The 21,016-nt window shown below is 37.3% G+C and overlaps 1 protein-coding gene across 1 annotated transcript; it reads left to right on the forward strand.

Annotated features, from left to right (window-relative positions):
• The first annotated feature begins 3,910 nt into the window (after positions 1-3,910).
• On the forward strand, positions 3,911-16,791 carry LOC116252535 (dynamin-related protein 3A-like). Its single transcript, XM_031626872.2, has 20 exons — positions 3,911-4,787; positions 5,062-5,344; positions 5,445-5,473; positions 5,602-5,703; positions 6,988-7,056; positions 7,144-7,203; positions 7,701-7,814; positions 8,479-8,527; positions 9,648-9,757; positions 10,557-10,649; positions 10,782-10,874; positions 10,984-11,121; positions 13,046-13,162; positions 13,253-13,342; positions 14,325-14,367; positions 14,932-15,074; positions 15,159-15,305; positions 15,454-15,506; positions 16,088-16,187; positions 16,319-16,791. The coding sequence occupies exons 1-20, from the start codon at positions 4,410-4,412 to the stop codon at positions 16,592-16,594; spliced, it is 2,487 nt and encodes an 828-aa protein (XP_031482732.1). The 5' UTR covers positions 3,911-4,409; the 3' UTR covers positions 16,595-16,791.
• Positions 16,792-21,016: the final 4,225 nt, after the last annotated feature.

The raw sequence follows: 21,016 nt of genomic DNA on the forward strand, positions 1-21,016 counted from the left end.
TTTGGCAGTATAAAGATAAACTTTTTCACAAAAACTAACTTGAATTAAAGCATGATTTATAATGAATTAGCGTTTATAAATATATTAAAAGGTTCACATTTTGTTTAAAACACCTTTATATATATATATATATATATATATATATATATATATATATATATATTATATATATATATATATATTATATATTATATATATATATATATATATATATATATATATATATATATATATATATATATAGTATTCATATATACATTAGAAGGTTCACATTTAGTTTAAAACACCTTGTAACACGAATTTAATAGGTCTAGTTTTTTATTCCTTATTCAAGTAGTGTGGTATCTATCAGTTTCTTGCATATATATATATATATATATATATATATATATATAAAGAGAGAGAGAGAGAGAGAGAGAGAGAGAAAGAGAGAGAGAATATTATAAGGACACCGACAAATACAGGGTGCAATTTTTTGAAGACTGCGATATGTAAAATCATGAAATATTGTGGCATTCCCTAGACAAGCTATGAGCTTATGATGAACGAAACTAGACAGTTCGTAATAGACAAACTCGCGTGTTTTTTTGATGGCAAGATTGACTCGGTGTGAAACTATGAGATAAATATTAAGTCAACCATTTTTGAGTTTAAATGTGTCTTTCAGTATTGAAAAGCCAACGGGCCTTGTACCACTAGAATTATTGAATCAAATAAAACATGTTGTCAACAAAAGATAACAACTCGCGTAAATGGAATCGTATCTTAGTTAAAAATTTGTTTAAATTTGGACGGCGTCATGTATGCACAACGCATGAGTTCCTTGGTAAATTTTAATTGGAAATCCTCTTGATCCAATACTCATCAGGTGATCCAATACTCATCAGCCTTCACGATCTAAAGACAAGATAAGAGATTCTATGTTGGGAGAGCAGGAAGAGTATTTCATCTTTCTGTCTAACAAGAAAGCCGAAACCTCTACTCCTCCTCCTAAGGGTGGAGCTAGGATTTTTTTCAGGAGATGGCCAAACGGTCCGCGGGTTGGGCCAAGAGGAGCGACAGGTCGGGTCAAAGAGGAGCAGGTCGGGCCAAACTAAAAAAAAAATTAATTTTTTCAATATAAAAGATTTTTTTTCCTGCGCTCACCAGAGCCATGACCCTGGCTGGCCCCCCACTCCCTCCGCCCTTGCCTCCTCCCAAGAGGTGCCATTAATCTTTAACTTGTATATCAGTATCAGCATACAAAGTTGATGAGTCGGGAGCTCGAAATAGAGACTGATTGTTTATGAGCCCTTGTCTCATCTCTTGTGCCAACCCCTGTAACATTTTTCTATATATATTCTCTTTTGTTGGATAAGAGAAACAATAACTATCACAAGAAAAACATGACGAATAGATGCATAGACGTGATGGTGCCAAAAACCAAAACAATATATTCAACAAAAAAAAGAGAGAAGGAAATACACCCATTGCGAGCTATGGCTACTACCCTGGCTTTTTAACCCAAAGATAAAAAAAGTGAACAAGGAAACCAACTAAGTCCAAGATGCATCTGCACCAATATGTGGTCTGTAGTTATAACAAAGATATTGCTTTCTTCTAAGACACAGTGTTCCATGAATATGATCTAAAGATTAGGCATGTTGATCAGAACATAATGCAAGGAAGGTTCCTGTTCATCCAATGTTCCTATTACCAAACCCCCATTACAGGTTCTATACAGACTAACACAAGAGGATTAGGGGAAAAAAGAGAGTAAAAACTTAGCTTTTGAATCTTAAAAGATTTTTGGTGTAATAACTTAGGCTAAGGGTCAAGGTGGTAATTCTTCTTGCATCTCCACTGTCATAAGGCCGCAACATAGAGGTGCATCAAAGGAAAGAGAGGGATGGAGTTTCTCTCGCTTTTGACATAGTAGACTTCTTTTTTTTTTTTTTGAGTGAGGGAGTGGTTAATCCCACTACTCGAGAGAAGGTCAAAGTGGTTACTCCCACTACTCAAGTGAAGGTCGAAGCCACCCCCTTTCTTTCATCTCCCTAAGGTTCAGGGCTACTTTGGTGCCTCGAGGTAAGCTATACAAACTATTTGTATAATAGTGTCACTCATTTTGTAGCATGCATGGTTGATGTCATGGGAGATCGAAGCGAAGACTGGTCACCTACCAGTCCCTCGTTGCACCAACCTGCCTTGGGGATATCAGACCTTCCTTTTTAGTTTCAAGCTAACTTTATTTGAGAATAATTTTATTGATTCACTTGTCATTTGAAAATTTTTCAAATGTTATATAGAAATAGGTTAACAGTTAATGTGCACAGTTTTGTAACCTTTTCCTGTTTTTTAAAAAAACTTTTTGACAAAAGTTTTACTGCTTTTCATATAAAAATAGTAGGAAGCATTGGACGGTCTCACCATTCTAAGACTTGAACCTAAGAGCCGAACCGCGCTGAGCATCCCTTTACCGTTGCTGATATAACATTGTTTTTCTATATGAATTTTAATACATCAAATTGGTCATCATTTTCTAAATCAACATTTAAACATAAGAATAAATACTTCTTGTTCTCATAGTCATGAACGAAAGATGTTTATAATAACACTAACGCCCAATAGTAAGTACAATTCCACCGAAAATAGTTTATAAACCACTTTACTTAATTAAAAGAAAAATATTTGTACGTGTTCTAATAAATCGTAACGTATATTTTAAGAAGAATGACAAAAAATCACGATCGAGTGCAAGAAAAATACATGAAAGCTGTCGAGATGGTGGAATCGCATGAAGATAGTTGTTGGGAGATTATAGCTTCTTGTTGGGAGATAGCAATTATATCTGTTAATTTCAAAATAAAGACAAAATATTCGTAATTTCTGGGTTAAATTAAAAATGAAAAAATTGAATTTTTTTTTTAATCTGTGAATATCACATTTTTCACTAGATCTAACATACATGGCATTGACAAATTGTATTACTTTTAAATAGTCTTAAGTCTTAACGTCTTATTATACTTACTTTCAGTTATATTTTAAAATGTTAATTGGAAAATTTTCCTAAAGCTCCTTCACCGTAGAAGCAAATTTCTATTTTATCTACTCTAAAATGTAGCATATTTTTTCTCAATAATGGAAATGAAAATACAAGTTTTTTTCTGGAAGGTTTAAGCCTCAACGGAAAAATTTTAAGTGTCATCAAATCAACGGCAAAGTCTCTCCACTCCAATGTATTTTATTTAGGTTAAGAATAAAAACAAAAATACACAAATACTGTATACAGTAATTATATTCGTTCTACAGTCAATAATAATTTTTCCTTACTTTTACTAAGGGCAAAACGATAATTTGCTAAGAAAGTGAGTTTAATTTGCTATTTATGTACCACCGACGATATTAAATGCATGAAAATGTTCAAAATATTTAGTCCTTAAGGGGAATTTGGTTCTTAAAAAGCATGTATACCCAAAATTTTTATGATTTTTACCCAAGATAAAAAAGTAAAAATTAGCTTGGAGGGCAATCAATAAAAAAGACAGCAAAGTAACTTAAGTAACAAGATAAGTTGTAACAAAATATTAAAAAAGGATAAACTTCATAAGTCAATGGGCAACAGCAATCTTGATAAACTTCTAAATCAGTCTTTTATATATCGGATTACGAATCGGGCCATATCAGCGGAGATGAAATTTAAATTAATTGATTTTTTTCTTTAAAATCAGAAAATGTCACATCCACAAGGTGCCAATATAATTATGTATTCAATATTTGTTTCATTCGGTTAACATAATTATTTTCTCGGCAAATAACAGTTTTTAACGGGAAAAAATGGTTGAAAAAAAACGGGTCCTTTAATACAAACTTGTATAATCGTCGAACATTCAAATGACATTTGAAATTGCGAATAAAGGAAAGGGAGTGAGAATGAGACTCCCCACTTCCCATCTTATTATTACGATTTTCTACCGCCTCACATTCAAAAAACCGGAGCAACAGTGAAGCCAAGATTCGGGTTTCTCCCTCTCTGTCTCTGATTGAGAGTCTGTTCGTCGATTGCTCCTTCCCTTTCTTGATTATCTCTCCTTTCCTTGTTCGATCGCTCATCGATCATCGAGAAATCATCAAGAGAGAGAAAGAAAGACGCAGACACGCGCTGAAAGACAGGAAGTCGTAGACAGAGGAAGTTGCTATTTGTTTATACACTGTTTGGTAGTTTCCAAAATTGATTCTTGAATCTTGATCTTTCGTTTCCTCTCTGAATCACCGCCTCTCCTTCTCTCCCTCCCGGAAGCCCCCTTTATCTCCCTCTCTCTGAGGTTCCTAAACCCTTGAGAGAGAGAGAGAGGAAGAAAGGCTTGTTCGTTCTGTTGGTGGCTAACCCTAGGCTCATTTGATTGGCGGCGATTCCTTCATTGAGATCGATGGCAGAGGGACCGAAGACAGCGGGGGAAGAGCAGCAGCCCGCTGCATCTTCGCCTTACTCGCTGGGCCACTCTGTCATACCCATCGTCAATAGGTTGCAGGACATCTTTGCCCAGTTGGGAAGTGCCTCCACCATCGACCTTCCACAGGTGGCCGTCGTCGGCAGCCAAAGCAGCGGGAAGTCGAGCGTCCTTGAGGCGCTTGTGGGCAGGGATTTCCTCCCACGGGGCTCCGACATTTGCACTCGACGGCCCCTTGTTCTGCAGCTCGTTCACCTGCCTCGCCGTCCTGACACAGAGGTCTGCGAGTGGGGGGAGTTTTTGCACCTTCCAGGAAAGCGATTCGCCGATTTCTCGGCGATCAGACGCGAAATTCAGGTTTTTTTTTTGATTTCCTCAAGACTATTGGCGTTTCGGTCTCGGCCATTCATCTCATTATATTCGTAGTTATTGCCTGCCTTTATTACGTCGCTCACTGGTACAAGAACCTCGATTCGAATCCGTTATCGTCTGTTTAAAAGTGGTCCATCGATTAATGGAAAGTTTCTTGGATTTGTTTACCTTATGTCCTATGGAGTCATGATTTGGTTGGAAAAACCTGTAGTCTCTACTAGAAGATAGTGCCAATTATGCGAGTTGATCATTGATACAGGCGGAGACTGAGAAAGAAGCTGGATCAAATAAGGGAGTCTCTGACAAACAGATTCGCCTAAAAGTGTTCTCCCCCAATGTCTTGAACATTACGCTGGTGGACCTGCCCGGGATAACGAAGGTCCCAGTGGGTGATCAACCAACTGATATCGAGGCGAGGATTCGGACTATGATACTTTCGTATATTAAGCACGAGACCTGCATTATCTTGGCAGTCACGCCAGCCAATTCAGACTTAGCCAACTCGGATGCACTTCAGATGGCAAGAATTGCAGATCCTGATGGTACTACTCACTGCTTTCATTCAGCCTGCATTTGTTGTCCTCATTGTTTGCCAACAGCATGATGATTGTGGTCATTTTTAATGGAAATCTGTATTTGCAGGGTCCCGTACAATTGGCGTAATCACAAAGGTTTGGATCTTTCATATATGGAAAAGGGGCACACATTATCAGTCTTCGTGGCATTTATAGTTTCTTTGGTTGAGTAATTTTCTGTATCTCTGTGTTCAAAACAATAATGTCTTGCCTTTTGGTTTCAGTTGGATATCATGGACAGAGGTACGGATGCATGCAACTTTTTGCTTGGGAATGTCGTTCCCCTTCGGCTTGGTTATATTGGTGTTGTAAATCGAAGTCAGGAGGTAACTTATGTACTATTATCAGTTATGAGCATGCCTATCTTATGTGTGATAACTTACTTATTTCAAAATGATTGGTTGTAAATACAATGGGTTAAATTCTATGAAGTTTATGATAAACTGAGATATCTGATGATGGAAAAATGCACTTCTTTTTATCTTCGCCAGTCTACTACTAATACATGTACTTGTGCTACGTTTTGGATAACTGTGTGCCAAACTATCTTTGTTGCGTAACGATGCAACGGAAATTTCTTATTTATTGTCTTCAGGAGAAAGAGAAGCCAATCACATGCAAATCATGTGGTTAGGCTAGACGAAGAAGGAAATGAGGATGTGGAAGAAGGGAAGGTGCAGGGAAAGGGTGGGGGAGGATAGTTGGCTATACAGACACACACACACGCGCGCACACGCACACACACATACACACTTACACACAGAGAGGGGAGAGACTTCCCTATTTTAAAACTAAAAAAGGTTCTAAAAGTTGCATTTATGTTCCTGTGCCTATAACCTATGCTGAGTAGGCCGTTGACTCATGCATCCATCTATCCATGGTTATAACTACCTTCATACAACATATACCAGTATATGTGTGCCCTCAAGCATATGCACTCCCAATACTGTCAATGTGCAAAGTGGTATTACCAAACTAACAATATTAGCATAGCTTTCCAAGGTTGTCTTTGATTTTAAACTTTTTAGAAATTGTGTTTTCTAATATTTTCTATGTTCAACGTTTTTCCAGAAAAACCACTTAGCTTTTATCTTTTTGCCACAATCACTTTCTGTTGCGTATTTACATAGTGATATATGTGAATGTTGGGAATACCATTGAAAAGACATGGACATATTTTCCATTTGCTTTAATCTGTTATTTGACATTGCAATTGAACTTGGTTTTTTTGATGTTGTCAATTGTAGTTTCTAAGAAATTTTCATTCAAGAGTTTGCACCATGTTCCATTTCCATTATAGTTGTATGAGCCTGACCTGGTTTTTGAGGACTGCAGTATTGCCCCAATCTTATTTGTAAAAATTTTAGCTTTTTTTTACCCCTAGGAAAACCATATCTTAGCTTCTAAGGAAAAGCTTGCAATGAAATTGCTGAGAGCAATGTTTGTAGCTATGCAGTAATCTAATTGCAGAAAGACTGCAAAAGTAGAAGAGAAGAAAAGAAGATGGCTTTCGTAGTTTGATTTAATGTAGATGCTTCTAAAATCTAAACGCTGTTTGTATTCCAATAAGTGCAGTTGAATAAGGGCATGTGGTATTTGGTTCTTGATAGGATATCACACATAATAAGAGCATTGCTGAAGCCCTTGCCTTTGAGGAGAACTTCTTCCGTAATCGTGCGGTATGTTTTGCTGCAAGTGTTTCTGTTATACTGATATGCTTTGCAGTCTTTTCTACTACAGTTTATCTAATTTATCATTTCTATCAGGTGTATCACAACTTATCTGACCGTTGTGGCGTTCCCCAATTAGCAAAGAGGTTGAATCAGGTACAGATTACTTTGTGCTCATGCCCTTTTCAATTCCATTGTGTATTTTAGCAGTCAGTTATTTATTTTGTTGCATAATTTGTGATTCATCAACCATCAATAAAATTTGTGACTACTTTGGATATTTTGTGCAGACTTGTCATCTTGTCTATTCAATGTTTTGTACTCCTTTAGTTTTGTGCACTTCAACTTTTCATCTTTTTTCAGCCATAAACTTGAATATATTTTAAGTTGCTGTAAAATAATCAAGTAATCAACTAATGTTGCTTTTTTGTGCTTTTGTTTAGTCTTGTGCACTTCAACTGTTCATCTTTTTTCAGCCATAAACTTGAATATATTTTAAGTTGCTGTAAAATAATCAAGTAATCAACTAATGTTGCTTTTTTGTGCTTTTGTTTAGTCTTGTGCACTTCAACTTCTCATCCTTTTTCAGTCATAAACTTGAATATATTTTAGGTTGCTGTAAAATAATAAACTAATGTTGCTTTGATGTCCAGATACTGGTGCAACATATTAAGGCTGTTCTTCCAGGTCTGAAGGCTCGGCTGAATACTCAAATGGTTTCTGTTGTAAAAGAACTAAGCACTTATGGGGAAATAACAGAGAGTAAAGTATGTATCATGGTTTTTATTTCTTACATGCTTTTGTTTTTTGACACTATGGCCTGCACATCTGTAGGAATCACATCATGGTCACCTGTGACATTGATATTTTGAGAATGTTGCAACAATATTGCCAACTTCAAGCTTCCGATTGATAATTAAAATAAACTCAGCACATTGTGAAAAATGTGTATATTGTAACAATGTTTTGATACTTATCCAAGATTTTTTTAAAAATTCTTTTTTACATTTTTTTTGGTTTTTACTCTATATTTTCTATTTTTAGACTATTTTATATTTTAAAAATATTTTTGTTGATTTTTTTATTATTTTCTTCGAAAATATGGACACACATATACTTTCTTTCCTTTTATCCAAACATTTTATCCTTTCCCTATTTCTTGAAAATTTGAGGTTTTCACAAAATATTCCAGAAAGACAATTATTTTTGAGACAAAATTTCTTAGAATGCCATTAGTCAGAAACTGGCGTAAGGAATTGGTGACTGTGGCTCACGTATACTCTTTTTTTTTTTTTTTTGCTTTTTTAAAAACGTCTTTGTTATTGTCTGTGACAATTGTTTCATGTTTGGAAAGAGGATTTCCTACTTAACAATGGTAGACTATGATCAAGAGTTTGCTGCTTAATGCTGATATATTGTTTCATCTCATAGGCTGGTCAAGGGGCTCTTTTGTTGAACATTCTAACAAAGTACTGTGAAGGTAAAATCTGGAATGATCTAGATTGTTGCTTCAATACTTTACATTAGGACTCTTTGTTCTTTTTATGTCAATTTCATGCATGGACATGGACACAGTCGGTCTGGAATTTTTGTGTGTTTTTTATGCTTCATAATTCTTACTATAGCTGGTTCAATTTTTTTAAGGATTGCAACTTATTTTAAAAATGTCAAGTAAAAAAGCTAACTTTTGTGTTTGTAATTTTTGCTGTAAGTGTTTTCTTCCTGTCTGTGGGTCATGAACGTTGAATTTTTTAGTGCCTTATACTTGGGAATGACATATATTTTTTATTCTGAAACTTGTATATATGTTGTTTTAAGTTTTTAACATAAGAGAACGTTTATGTAAAAAGCAAATGTCTGTCGTTTTTATATTAATCGGAACCCTAAACTTTGCAAATTTAAAAAATAAAACATAAAAGTGAACACTTATAAGGTATCTGCAGACTTGTCAAAAGTAGTCAATTGATCCCAAGAATTATCTTTACCTTGTTGGACTTGGACACTAGCTGATGTTATTTTTCCTTCACTTAGTAATGATAATTGCAGTAGTCTAATAAACAAGGCCTATTGCTGCACAAGCTACTGAATGGCAGATGAAGAATGTAGTTCATTTTTGGCCCGCCTGGCATCTATGGGCTGTGGTAGGTTGTCAGTATCTTCTTGCAGAAGGAACTAATGTACGTCTGCTTGCTGATTATCTTCTTAACAACAGTTAATGTTGCAAAAGGAATTGTATTGGTAAGAAATGGATGCTTGAGAATGTCAAGGTAAACATGGCATCGAATGTTAGAAGTTAGAACATACTCCCTTTGATCTTTCGGGAATCCAATATATCTTCAGTTATTCCATTTGAGAATAAAAGAACAAAATAAGAGCGAGATAAAAATATTGTGTTCTTGGGACCTTAAGGTTTGAGCATATTGTATTGAGAAATTTGTGGTCCCAAAAGTATTGGGAGCCCATTAATGACTTTTGAATAATGGTCGCATCATGTCCTTGATATTGCTTGTCAGATTATCATATAACATGGTAGGCAAAAATGTTGCTTTTTTTTTTCTTTCAATGTGTCATTGCTTCTCTTCTCACAAATGTACTTGCAGCTTTTTCGTCGTTGGTGGAGGGAAAAAATGAAGAGATGTCAACTGCTGAACTGTCAGGAGGAGCAAGGATTCATTACATTTTTCAGTCAATCTTCGTTAAAAGTTTGGAGGTTTATATTTTTCTTCTTTTGGGATGCTGTTGCACAAGTTAACTTTTTTAAATTTAATTTGCTATGCTATGGAATGCATTTGTCTGTTTGATTATAAGTTTATAACATAGGAATGTAGCAGTAGTGCCTTAACCCTGTTTTTCACCTTGCTGATAGTTGCTGGTTAACGTGACTTAAAATTAGGTTGAGCTCTCAGTCTTATGAATTGCCATCCAATCTGCAGTTTGTTTCATTTTAATATGCAAAATGGTTATTGAGCAGGACACAAGGTATTGGGTCTAGGTATATAAACACTATCTTCCATAAAAAGACTGGTGGTTATGGGGCTATTCACGGTTCATTTTCATGTATGAGATGTACAAACTAATCCCCTCAAAGAATGGACCTTTTGAGAGTTAATCATGTCTTGATCCCATTTTGCCATGGCTTAATCCAATAATAACCAGCTATACCATCCTGGTGAATCCTGATTGAAACTATAGTTTACACTTTGGTTCAAGGATTCACCGCCATATGGCTGACTGGCAATTACTAGCGATTCCGGCTTCATGCAGGCAAGTTGCAGCCCGCAAAATCTGAACCGAGGACGGGTATCCAAAAGGATTAATATATAAGATAGTAATTATTCAAAATATTTATAGGCAGTCCACCGATCCATTCTTTAGAATTCTGGCATCTATGGAAACTATTCCCAAGTCATCCTTGTGCTTAAGATGTTAGAATTACTTTCACAATTTTGGATATTCACTTGTTATTATATAACAAGGAAACAACTGGACATTGTTGAATTGTTTTCCAGGAAGTTGATCCCTGTGAAGATCTAACAGACGAAGACATCCGTACTGCTATTCAGAATGCAACAGGCCCCAAAAATGCTTTGTTTGTACCGGAGGTAAATGCTATTTTCTTGCAAGGTTACCTTTTTATTTGCTTATTCATGAGAATTCATGGGTAATTTGATCTTCAAATTCTTACCTTCTAAGTTCAGCTAATTCTTGGTAGTATGTTCTCTAAACAAATGTAGGTTCCTTTTGAAGTTTTGGTTAAACGGCAGATTGCACGCCTTCTGGATCCAAGTTTACAATGCGCAAGATTTATTTATGATGAACTAATCAAGGTTTTGTTGTGCCTGTTTGTTTTCATGTAAATTTGGAGGTACTGCCATAAAATATTATCTGCTGTATAGGCAGGAAGTTTTATTTTCAAGTGGCTTGCATCTTTTGCAGATGAGTCATCGTTGTCATGCTGTTGAACTTAAAAGGTTTCCTGTTTTGAGGCGACGTATGGAGGAAGTGATTGGAAAGTTTTTGCGGGAGGGTCTAAAACCAGCTGAGACGATGATTGGACACATAATTGAAATGGAGGTAGGTTAGCAGAATATTTTGAATATGTGAAACTTTTACATTTCTCTTCCTGTCTGAGGAATTTTTACAAGAAAAAAGAAACCTCTGACCTTTGTTGTCTTTCTGTACTTACATGTAGCCCCTATATTTAATTAATGTTTGCTTCGAGTTTATTGAAGCTGCTAAACTTGTGAATTTGAATTGTATGAGACAATGATCTATCCAATTGCACATCCGTAGTTGATAATTTATTCTAGATTGACTTTTGAAGCTTCAACTGATAGAAACTTGACCTGCCATCCTGCCATTCTGATTTCTTTTGGCAAAGTAAATCTACAATTTTACCTTTAGTGTATTGTATTAATGTGATACTGTCCTCTTTAGTAAGGAAGTTTCTTATACATGTGTTTTTATATATATGTTTGTGTGATTTGTGTCTCAGCGAGAGAGAGAGAGAGAGAGAGAGAGAGAGAGTTTTCTCTTAGACTGTAGTAAATGGTTTGGAACAGAAAGCTTTACCTCTTTATTCATCTGAATCTTAATCCATATTCACCCAAAATATTTCCAAGTTAAAAAAATTTACATGTTTTATGTTTAGTTTATCTGAAAACATTTTTCTAGCATGGGCATCAAAATCTCCAAAAATTCTAATGTCTCAAGATTATTGGCATTTGGATCTTTACATACTTGGAAATATTTCCGAAATATTACTAACGGATAATATTATATATAAACAACAATACTGCCACAGGAGGAGGGTCAATCACTAATTTTATGCAGTGGGTACTTTTGAAGTTTGTGGTTTTGACTTGTGAGGCAGCAAAACATAGAATTCAATATACAGTATTTATCTAGTTTAAGGAGGAAACATAACTACTTTTGGTATGTTCCATACAGTTAAGGCTGGGCACCGGGCCAGGCCGGGCCTCTGGCGGGTACCCGGTACCCAGTCCGACTCGGGCCCGGGAAAAGGGGCACCGGGCTGGCCTGATTCCTTATCGGACTGGCCCGGGTGGGTCGATAATGTTTTTTTTATAAATATTTTAATTAATATATATATATATATATATATATATATATATATATTAATATAATATTTTATTATGATTAATGACATTTATATATTATTTTATATTAATATATATATATATATATTTAATTTAATCGGACCGGGCCGGCCGTTGCCCAGACTTACATACAGTATATCTGTAGTTACAAATCCCCTTTCCTGACTTTCACTTGATCACATATGCACTTCCCTTTGCTGCCTCGTTTGTGAAGAGGAGAAACTGCTTTCAAGGAGTAGCGTATAGTATTTTTTGAGGTTTCAATTTAGAAGGGAGAATAACTGTTTTGGCCCTTTTGGCTTTCACTTAGACATTGCATGAGTACAACCATATTACCGCATGGTGTACTCAATATTGCTTTTGTTATTTAGCCATCAATTTGGAGCTAATGACACAGGTGTTTCAAATGATCTGTTTGATTACTTAAATGTTTAATCACATTCAGTACATTTTGTGAGCTTCACAGTAAGTTTCTAAGTTTTATGGATGGACATGAGGACGGTATATAGACTGCGCGGATATGTGGTATGTTATGACAAAGTAACTAAGTCATGCTAAAGGTGACTGAAAGTTTGGGAGGTTAGATTTGTGTAGCAAGAAGTATAGCACCTTGCATGGTCCTATTGAGTTATAAATAATTTCTTGTGTAGATACAATCTCCAAAGATGGTAAAAATTCACTCAGAAATCAGTGTAATACTTTTTATCTTGTTGTCATGAATGCCATTGTATAGTTGAATGAGATATGAATCAACAATATCTTCTCTCTCTCTCTCTCTCACTCACTCACACACACACACACACAGACAGACATATTTTCATGCATATGCACATATAGAAGCTGTATCTAACAATTAGTTCTGAACGTCCTATTTGCAGATGGATTACATAAATACTTCACATCATAATTTTATTGGGGGAAGCAAAGCAGTGGAAGTTGCAGTACAACAGCAGAGAGCATCGAGGCCATCTACTGTCCCTGTTGTAAAAACAAGGGTCCGCTTTAAACTGGAATTCTTGTGCATATTTCTTCTTAGGTCCTGGGAATGACTATGACTGGTTCTGAGACATATAATACACATGCAGGAAGGTACTGATTCTGAAAGATCAGAGAAGAGTCAGAAATCTCGGGCCATTCTGGCGAGATCTGTTGCAAATGGAGTTATTCAAGAGCAGGTGAGTGCTCTCATGTTCTATGAACTTTTTGCTTCTTGGGTTCCATTTGATTGGTGCCCCTCCTAAGGTTAAGCTTTGATTGCATAGTGCAATAACTACAATTTAGTTCTCAAAAAAGGATGGTGTAGCAAAGGACGGAAGAAGATGCCTATTTATACTCACTGTCTTTGTTTGTCACTTGATTCAGTCGAATTAAGATGTCTTGTTGCTCAAGGTGACAAATTTACGGTGACATCTTAAGTGTGCGGCAAAGCTTGTTTAGGTTGTTTTCCAAGACTAAGTCTCTAACTGCATTCATGGAATCAGAATATCCACAAAATTACAAATATAGGAATAAGACAAGTCTTGATTTTTTGATGTATGGATTGGATTTTGTGAGGAACAAAGTTAAGCCCATTGATTTTAAACTTTGTGAAAGTTGATATACTATCAAAATTCGCGTTCTGTTTGAATTGTTACATTCTTGTACATATATTATCTGCAGTTGGATTTGTGAAAAACTACACTCAGATTGCTGCAGACTCGATGGCCAGAGGCAAAGATAAAATGTGACATCACAATCTGAGTGTGTATACATACCCACAAACACATCAGTCAAAACACAAAAACACTGTATACACACACACACACACACATATGTATATGACACACAAACACATACATATATCTATGTATGTACTATCTGTTTTCTTTACCTATGTGTTTGGGTGCATGGCATGGACGCATCTCTATTGGCTTTCTGCCAAGTATCCTCATGTTACGGACTCCTATTTCTCTCATTCAGTCACCTACAGCTTTGAGGGCTATGGCCTCTGGTTCTACCTCAGTTGTTCCTTAGTAATTGCTGCTTTAATGTTTTAAAGCTCCGCTACGATCATGACCTTGTCCTAACTGTTCCTTGTTAAACTGGTCCATTGAGTGTTAGATCTTCAGCATGAATTAACTGTATCTTTTTTGTTTTTTTGCTTTACCTTCATTGCAGGGAATTCGTCCGGTGGCAAACAATGAGAAGCCTGTTTCTAGTGGTAATGTTCCTACATTCTGGAGCCACCTTTTTGCATGAGAATTATAGGTTTTAAATGGTCATTATGAGAGATCATTATGAGAGATAAGCCTATTGAGATAAACTATATCATTAATTTAGCATAGTTATTCTTCATTGTCTGAAAAATGAGGATTTATGGACTATTATGTAAATGCTGTATTTCGTATTCTATTATTCTCGCACTCACTATTTTACTAGCATACAAGTAAAATATCACTGCTGAGTTTCATCTTCTACCATGCTGACACTAGTTGACTATTTCGCGAATAAGATACGTGGTTGCAATTCAAATTAGAGCTTGGTACACCTGGAAAAGGGCAGTGAAGACCTTCAAGTTGAAGGAGGTTAAGGGGTCGTTTGGGAATACAAACAGTAACTAACTGTCCCATGAATCTGCCTCAAAGATTGGGGCAGATTCGTTTGAAGCAGATTCATGGGACAGTGTGTTGCCAAACGGCCCCTAAGGGTTGGATAGGGCCTACTTAATATCAACTTTGTAACCTTAGATAGAAAATCTCAGTACTAGCCTTATTTGTGTCTGCAGCTTCTTCAAGTTCAACATGGGGCATTTCGTCGATATTTGGAGGTGGTGAGCACAGAACAACGACAAAGGAAAGCTCTATGAATAAGCCATATCATGAAGCTGCTAGTGTGGAAAATATGATATCTATGATCCAATTGAAAGAGGTAGTGAAGAGTACCTAATACATACCGATTTGCTCTCATTAGGTTATGAATACGTGTGATTATAGTTTGTTAATCTGTTTGCAGCCACCAGCAGTTTTAAGGCCTTCAGAGGCAGAGACTGAGCATGAATCCATTGAGATAGCTGTCACAAAGTTGCTATTGAAATCTTACTATGATATTGTTAGAAAGAACATTCAAGATGTGGTTCCGAAAGCCATCATGCACTTTCTGGTAAGAGCTTGTTTGATACCATTCTGATCCCATGCATAACTCCCTTTTTTCATTTTCTAAATGGGCAAATGCAGTGCACTTTAACCAAGTGATTTAGGCATGTTCTATGGCAAATTTCATAAAGAATGTGATCTCTGTTCTCTCATAGGTTAACCATGCAAAGAGGGACCTGCACAGTGTTCTTATACAGAAGTTGTACAGGTAAATGTGCTGATTTTTTATCTCATGCTCCTTCGTTTTGGTCCCTTGGCAGAAGCTGTTGGTATGCATTTGGTGAAATGATTTTCTTCGATCTTTGCAATTTTATAATGTCTACACCAGTTCTTTAAAAAAGCTGTATTAAAACATTGAAGAGCCACAGCATATATGTATTATAGCAATGACTTAATGTTAGAATAACTGCGAATTGTAGAAATAGAAAACGTGGCATCCATTAGAAAGATAAAAATTAACGCACTGACACAGAAAGCTAGATGACAGTGTGCACTAATAAAATATACTCGAGAATGTTTAAACTTTAACATGTTTCATAGTACATTAGACTTGTATTGCATCATATAATGTTGACTTTAGTTGCGAAAAGTTGAGAGCATTGCACTTGATATTTTACATCTTATTACACAACCAGGGCACACAGAATATGCATGCATGTATAAAGTGAGGAACCATTTGAGTAGACTGAAACACATTTATGTGCGGAAGTTGTAAAAGAATGGGACACTGATAGCTCATCATTGTTGGAAAGTCACTCTCCATATTAAGAATGTTCTTTGTGGAATCAGAGAAAATCTATTTGAAGAAATGCTACAAGAGCGTGAAGAGGTGGCAACAAAAAGAAAGCAATGTCGGGAGTTGCTCCATGTTTTGCAACAAGCTGTCTGGGTGAGTAGGCTTTGTTTTACTTGCTCCGGTTCTGTTTTTTATGGATCTACACGTGTATACATTGGTTAGATACTTATTCAGCTAACTGGAACTGTTTTTTCAACTTTCCTCATTTACGTTTTGATTTTCAGACGTTGGATGAATTGCCACTCGATGCTGAAATGGCTTCTAAAGGTCCAACCTCTGGCGTGGATGCAACTACTGGATTGCCCAGGATACAGGGGCTTCCCTCCTTCTATTCATTATCAAATGGTGATGCAAGTTCCTCGTACTCTTCATCACCGAAGAATCCAAGATCCCGCAAGTCGTCTCACTCTGGGGAGCAGCCATCACCATTCAACTCTGCAAATGGTGTGGGCTACCAGTATACAGGCATTGGAGCTGGTTATCCGACAATTGAAGCATAAGCAGGTCTGGGTTGACCTCTAAAGTTATTGTTTTTCGCATTGATACTTGTTTCGGCTAGCAAGTATATATTGCAGGCAATTTGTGGATCGTTAGTTGCTTTGCGGTTCTTTTTGGCAGAATGTAGAAAAATTGCATATTCTTTGATAAGTAAAGTTGTCATATATCTTTCGGATCAAGAATCTGAGTTATTTTCGGATGTGCTAGATTCTCTATTGTAAATAAAAAATTTTAGAAACGTAGCACACGTTGGTGGTACTCTGTAGAGGCCATTGGTTGAGTCGTATGGCTGCATAAAAATTTATTATTGCGTTAAAAATTAGTGCATTTTCGCTGCTGTCATCTATTTATTTATTTGTATTTCTGATACGGGGCTAGCGGAGGCCTTTCAATTGTTGGTTGACTTAGTTTTGTGAGTTGTGACATGGCCCGATTTACTGCTCGGGTAATATGGTGCAGATAAACGCAGGCATATTTGGACGTACGCACTTTGTTAAAATTTAAACCTGCTGATATTTTTCAGAGCAGCCCTAAGAATTTGCATGAGTATTTGTGAAATCTCAAAACCTGGACTTGTGACCATGATATGAAACAATATGATACGCTTGCAGCCACGTACGGCTGATGATAATTTTCTTGGGGGAATAAATATCAACTTGATTTCAAACTCATGGTTTCTTTTACATGATTGGCATGTAAGGGGAAAGGAAAAAGGGCGATTTTGCCTTTGCCTTCTATATGAAGTATTATCCCAAATTTGCCAAGCGTCAGGAAAAATTTTAGTTTGCAAATGTGGAAGCAAATTTGACATTTTAAACTCTCACATCCGACCATGTGGAATGTGCTTCTCTTCACGTATGGGTAGTTTCCAGCAAATACATTTATTGATGTTTTTAATCCAATATGAAGCTGCACGCGTGTTTTGTAGTGGTTATTTACTAATAAGAATAAGCGGGGATTTATTTAAACTAAATTGGCAGAAACATGTGGACTTTCGCTATCAAGTATTTGTTAATGGGATTTCATGTTTCATTTTCTCATCAACTAAAACTGAATAACGTGTAATATAAGTATTTATGTATATTTAGTAAAGTTTGTAACATTTAACAAACTTTAGTATTCAAGAAGGGACAATAAAGAGGAACATGTAATTAGATGACAATCGCAATAGACTCGATGAACCCTGACTCGTGACTTAATAAATGAATGATCCTAGCCGATTCGCAACTCTGATCGGTTAGTTTGCCAATTATGGTTATAGTTTTTTATGTGTTATTATGAGGCCTAAGCTTCTTCTTGGTGTTATCCTTGTTAATATTCATGAGCTAAGCTCACCCGCGCCGTGCACAAGAAAGTTCTCGTATTTTTCTACTGCACTTTTAGTCAATCAGCGGGAGCCTATCGCATTTGGAATGGAACAAAATTAGAAGATCATAAATTGTGGAAACCACCCAACGCGAGCAGAATCAGAAAATTTATGTGGGGAGTCATTCATGCCCCCGTTTCCCCGAATGTCAAGGAAGGTTTGGCTACTTGTTTGTACCGCTTTGATTCTTATGAAGCTCTTAAAGCACTAATTTATAGTTTTTGCATCCAAAGTAATTTATACTTATCCTATGCCTTGTTTCGTGTTTCTATTCTTGCTTGATCGGATGCTTTCTTCTTTAGACATTGGAGTTGGAAGTATGATGATGATAGCCCAGCTAGTCGAGTCGTCAATCTTTGCAGAGTGGACACAAATTAGAGATAAGTAAAAAATGATTTATAGCCAAGCTGTTTATTTGGAAAAAACGAAGATTTCTCAGAGTTCCACAGATATTATATTGAGACTACGGTTTGAAGATTCTTGGAATACATGCTTTTAGAATGCATATTCTAAGAACACCAGATTCTTGTTAAAAAAAATATGGTGTGATTATATCTAGCCTTTGATTGTTGGATCTAAGGACAACATCCTTAACATGTTTCTTGGAGCAAAAACATGGTATTTTTTTTAAAAAAAAACATGTGTTCCAAAAAACACAAATATTTTTTTTTATCAAAAACAATTTAAATATTACTCTTTAATTCATAAATTGCTTTCGCCACACACTTTGTATTCCAAAAAATTTGAAAGTACAGCAGCACACGAGCTAGAGACATGCTCAGGGAAATAAAACGGAAGCCTAACCAAAGCGTGCCTCGTAAATATCTATAGATTTACAGCAGAAGATCCTCAGGAGTCAGGAGCAGGACACCCTTTGGGATCTTTTATGGATTTACAAAACCGAACTTCATTAAAAAGGAACGAACATTTTTAATGGTCTTTCCCAAATGCGGTGGAAAACCCTTAAGGGAGCGCTTGTATTCATCTTTTTTCTTGGACAGAAAACAAAAATTTTCAAACCGAATTCCTGTGATTAGATGATACATTTAAAACCCCTTTTTTTTTAGGTAACCTTACAGGCTGTTTAGCAGAGGTACATATTGCCACTTTCTAATGAATTTGCCTTAACAATTGACGCAGATTCATATAACAATGTAACAAAGTATTCAATAAAACTGTTCCAATTTTTAAAGCAGATTCATTAGACAGACAGTAACAGTTTGTTATTATTACCAAACAGCCTCTTAGGGGATCAGGAAGGGGCTTCGGGCTTTTTGCTCACTTCTTGAAAAACTAAGTCTTGTAGAAACAAGGATTTTCTCAAGGTTTGCTGCCATTCAAACAAATCCAAAAATGTTGTATTGAAGGCAAAACCAGTTTCTGCCTTCACAACAGTTTTTGGATTGCCATCCCACAACCCCAAAGTTTTTTATTTGTGGACTGAATGGATGGGCGAAGAGTTCTAAAAATCAGACGACGACTACCCCCGTGATTTTCACTCTACTTGCTGACAACTTGTCTTTTACGAGGAAAAATTTCATAGACCACATCAAGATTGAAATTCTTAACATATTCCATCGATATTGACCTCGTGATTGAGATATCTGATAAATAAATAAAAAAAAAAGAATAGTGACGATTTCAAAATTGACATGCTTTTTCATTTGAAAAAGAGAATGTTCGAGAACAAGAATTTTCACTGGTTCGACCATGGCAGAACTCAGATTGGAGTCCCCAACATTTGGCAACAACTATAAATGTTGGCCGAAAGGATGAGTGAAGGGTCGGAGCAGAATGTTCGGTCTTCATATCTGGTCCACCGTGTTGGGATTTCCCCATCTGGATAGTCCTGCGTCGATACGGGTCTATATCTGTTTGGAACCCTAAGTATAAATACTTGTGTCTTGTAATGGTGTGAGACACATCAAGTTTTACGGTCTGGGTAATCGCTCCCCTTAGCCATACGTGAATTGCCTGTCCCCATCACTGGGTTGCTATGGCTGAGGAGAGAAACCCTTTGCCGCCGCCACCACCGCCGCTACCTTCGCAGGGAACGACTCTATGGGGACTGTAGCCGTTCTTTCCACAGCCACCGACATTCAGTCGGCGGTCGCCTCTACAGGTTCTTCTTCCTCCTTTTATGAAATACATGAATCATGAATGTCTCTTTCGATTTCTGCATTTTCGTTTATGCGCTATCTAGATTCCTCGCGAAGTTCCAACAATGGGTTATGGGCCCACTTAACAATTCCTTTGCGCGTTTTCCCTTTGCATTCTATCTTCTCTCTAAGGAAATAGGGCAGAAACGTGGAAGAAGAGGGCACCGGCGTGCCTGTGGAAACGTTGGTTTCTGTTGTAGCAGCATAGAAAGGAACAGGGAGAGGCGACAGACGTGCGTCTTGCCGGCGCCCACCCACTGTTTTGGGGCAGAATCCGTCGCCCTCCGTTGTGATGGAAGCCTCTGTGCTTTTGTTGCAGCGAGAGACAGAAAAGGTCAAACATGAGGAAAGGGAGCAACGGCCTTCATCGCGTGGGCGATGGAAGCCGTCGGCTTCCGTTTCAGCCGCCCGAAGAAAGGGAAAAACAGAAAAAGGGAAAGGGACGACAGGGAGGAGCGGCAGTTTGGAGGGGTACCGGCCAGAAAAGGGCGACCGCTGACGACAACAATGTTGTCGGATGGGCTCATCAGGTCCGCTGGCGTCCACCCAAAGCCGTTGGTGTCTTCCCATTGCCGCTACTGCATCCACCAGACGAAAACAGAGGGGGCGGGAGAAAGGGCTTCGCCCGATTTCGCCACCCACCTTCAAAACAATACCGCTGGGGTCTTACCCGCTGCCGGACGGCGCCATGAGGCCCTACCGGCGCCCGCCCATGGCCCGCCGGAGGCGATTCCGCCGTTCGGCGTAGGGAAGGCGAGCGACGGTTTCGTTTTCCCTGAAACCGCCCGCTAGGTCGAACGGGAGACGGTCGGGCGGAAGGTGGGGAGGCGGGTCGGACCCGGGTCGGGTCAATCTTGACCTGACCCGGATCCATAAACGTTTAAAAAAAAAAAAATCTC

The sequence above is a fragment of the Nymphaea colorata genome, chromosome 4, assembly GCF_008831285.2.
Source record: "Nymphaea colorata isolate Beijing-Zhang1983 chromosome 4, ASM883128v2, whole genome shotgun sequence".
Taxonomy (NCBI): Eukaryota; Viridiplantae; Streptophyta; class Magnoliopsida; order Nymphaeales; family Nymphaeaceae; genus Nymphaea; species Nymphaea colorata.

What these genes read in the sequence shown, in the direction of transcription:
- LOC116252535 (XM_031626872.2), top strand. Translation starts at nt 4,410, where the DNA reads ATGGCAGAGGGACCGAAGACAGCGGGGGAAGAGCAGCAGCCCGCTGCA. An exon ending in CGATCAGACGCGAAATTCAG is followed by an intron (nt 4,788 to 5,061) that starts GTTTTTTTTTTG and finishes TCATTGATACAG; the next exon opens with GCGGAGACTGAGAAAGAAGC. An exon ending in TCCCTGTTGTAAAAACAAGG is followed by an intron (nt 13,163 to 13,252) that starts GTCCGCTTTAAA and finishes ATACACATGCAG; the next exon opens with GAAGGTACTGATTCTGAAAG.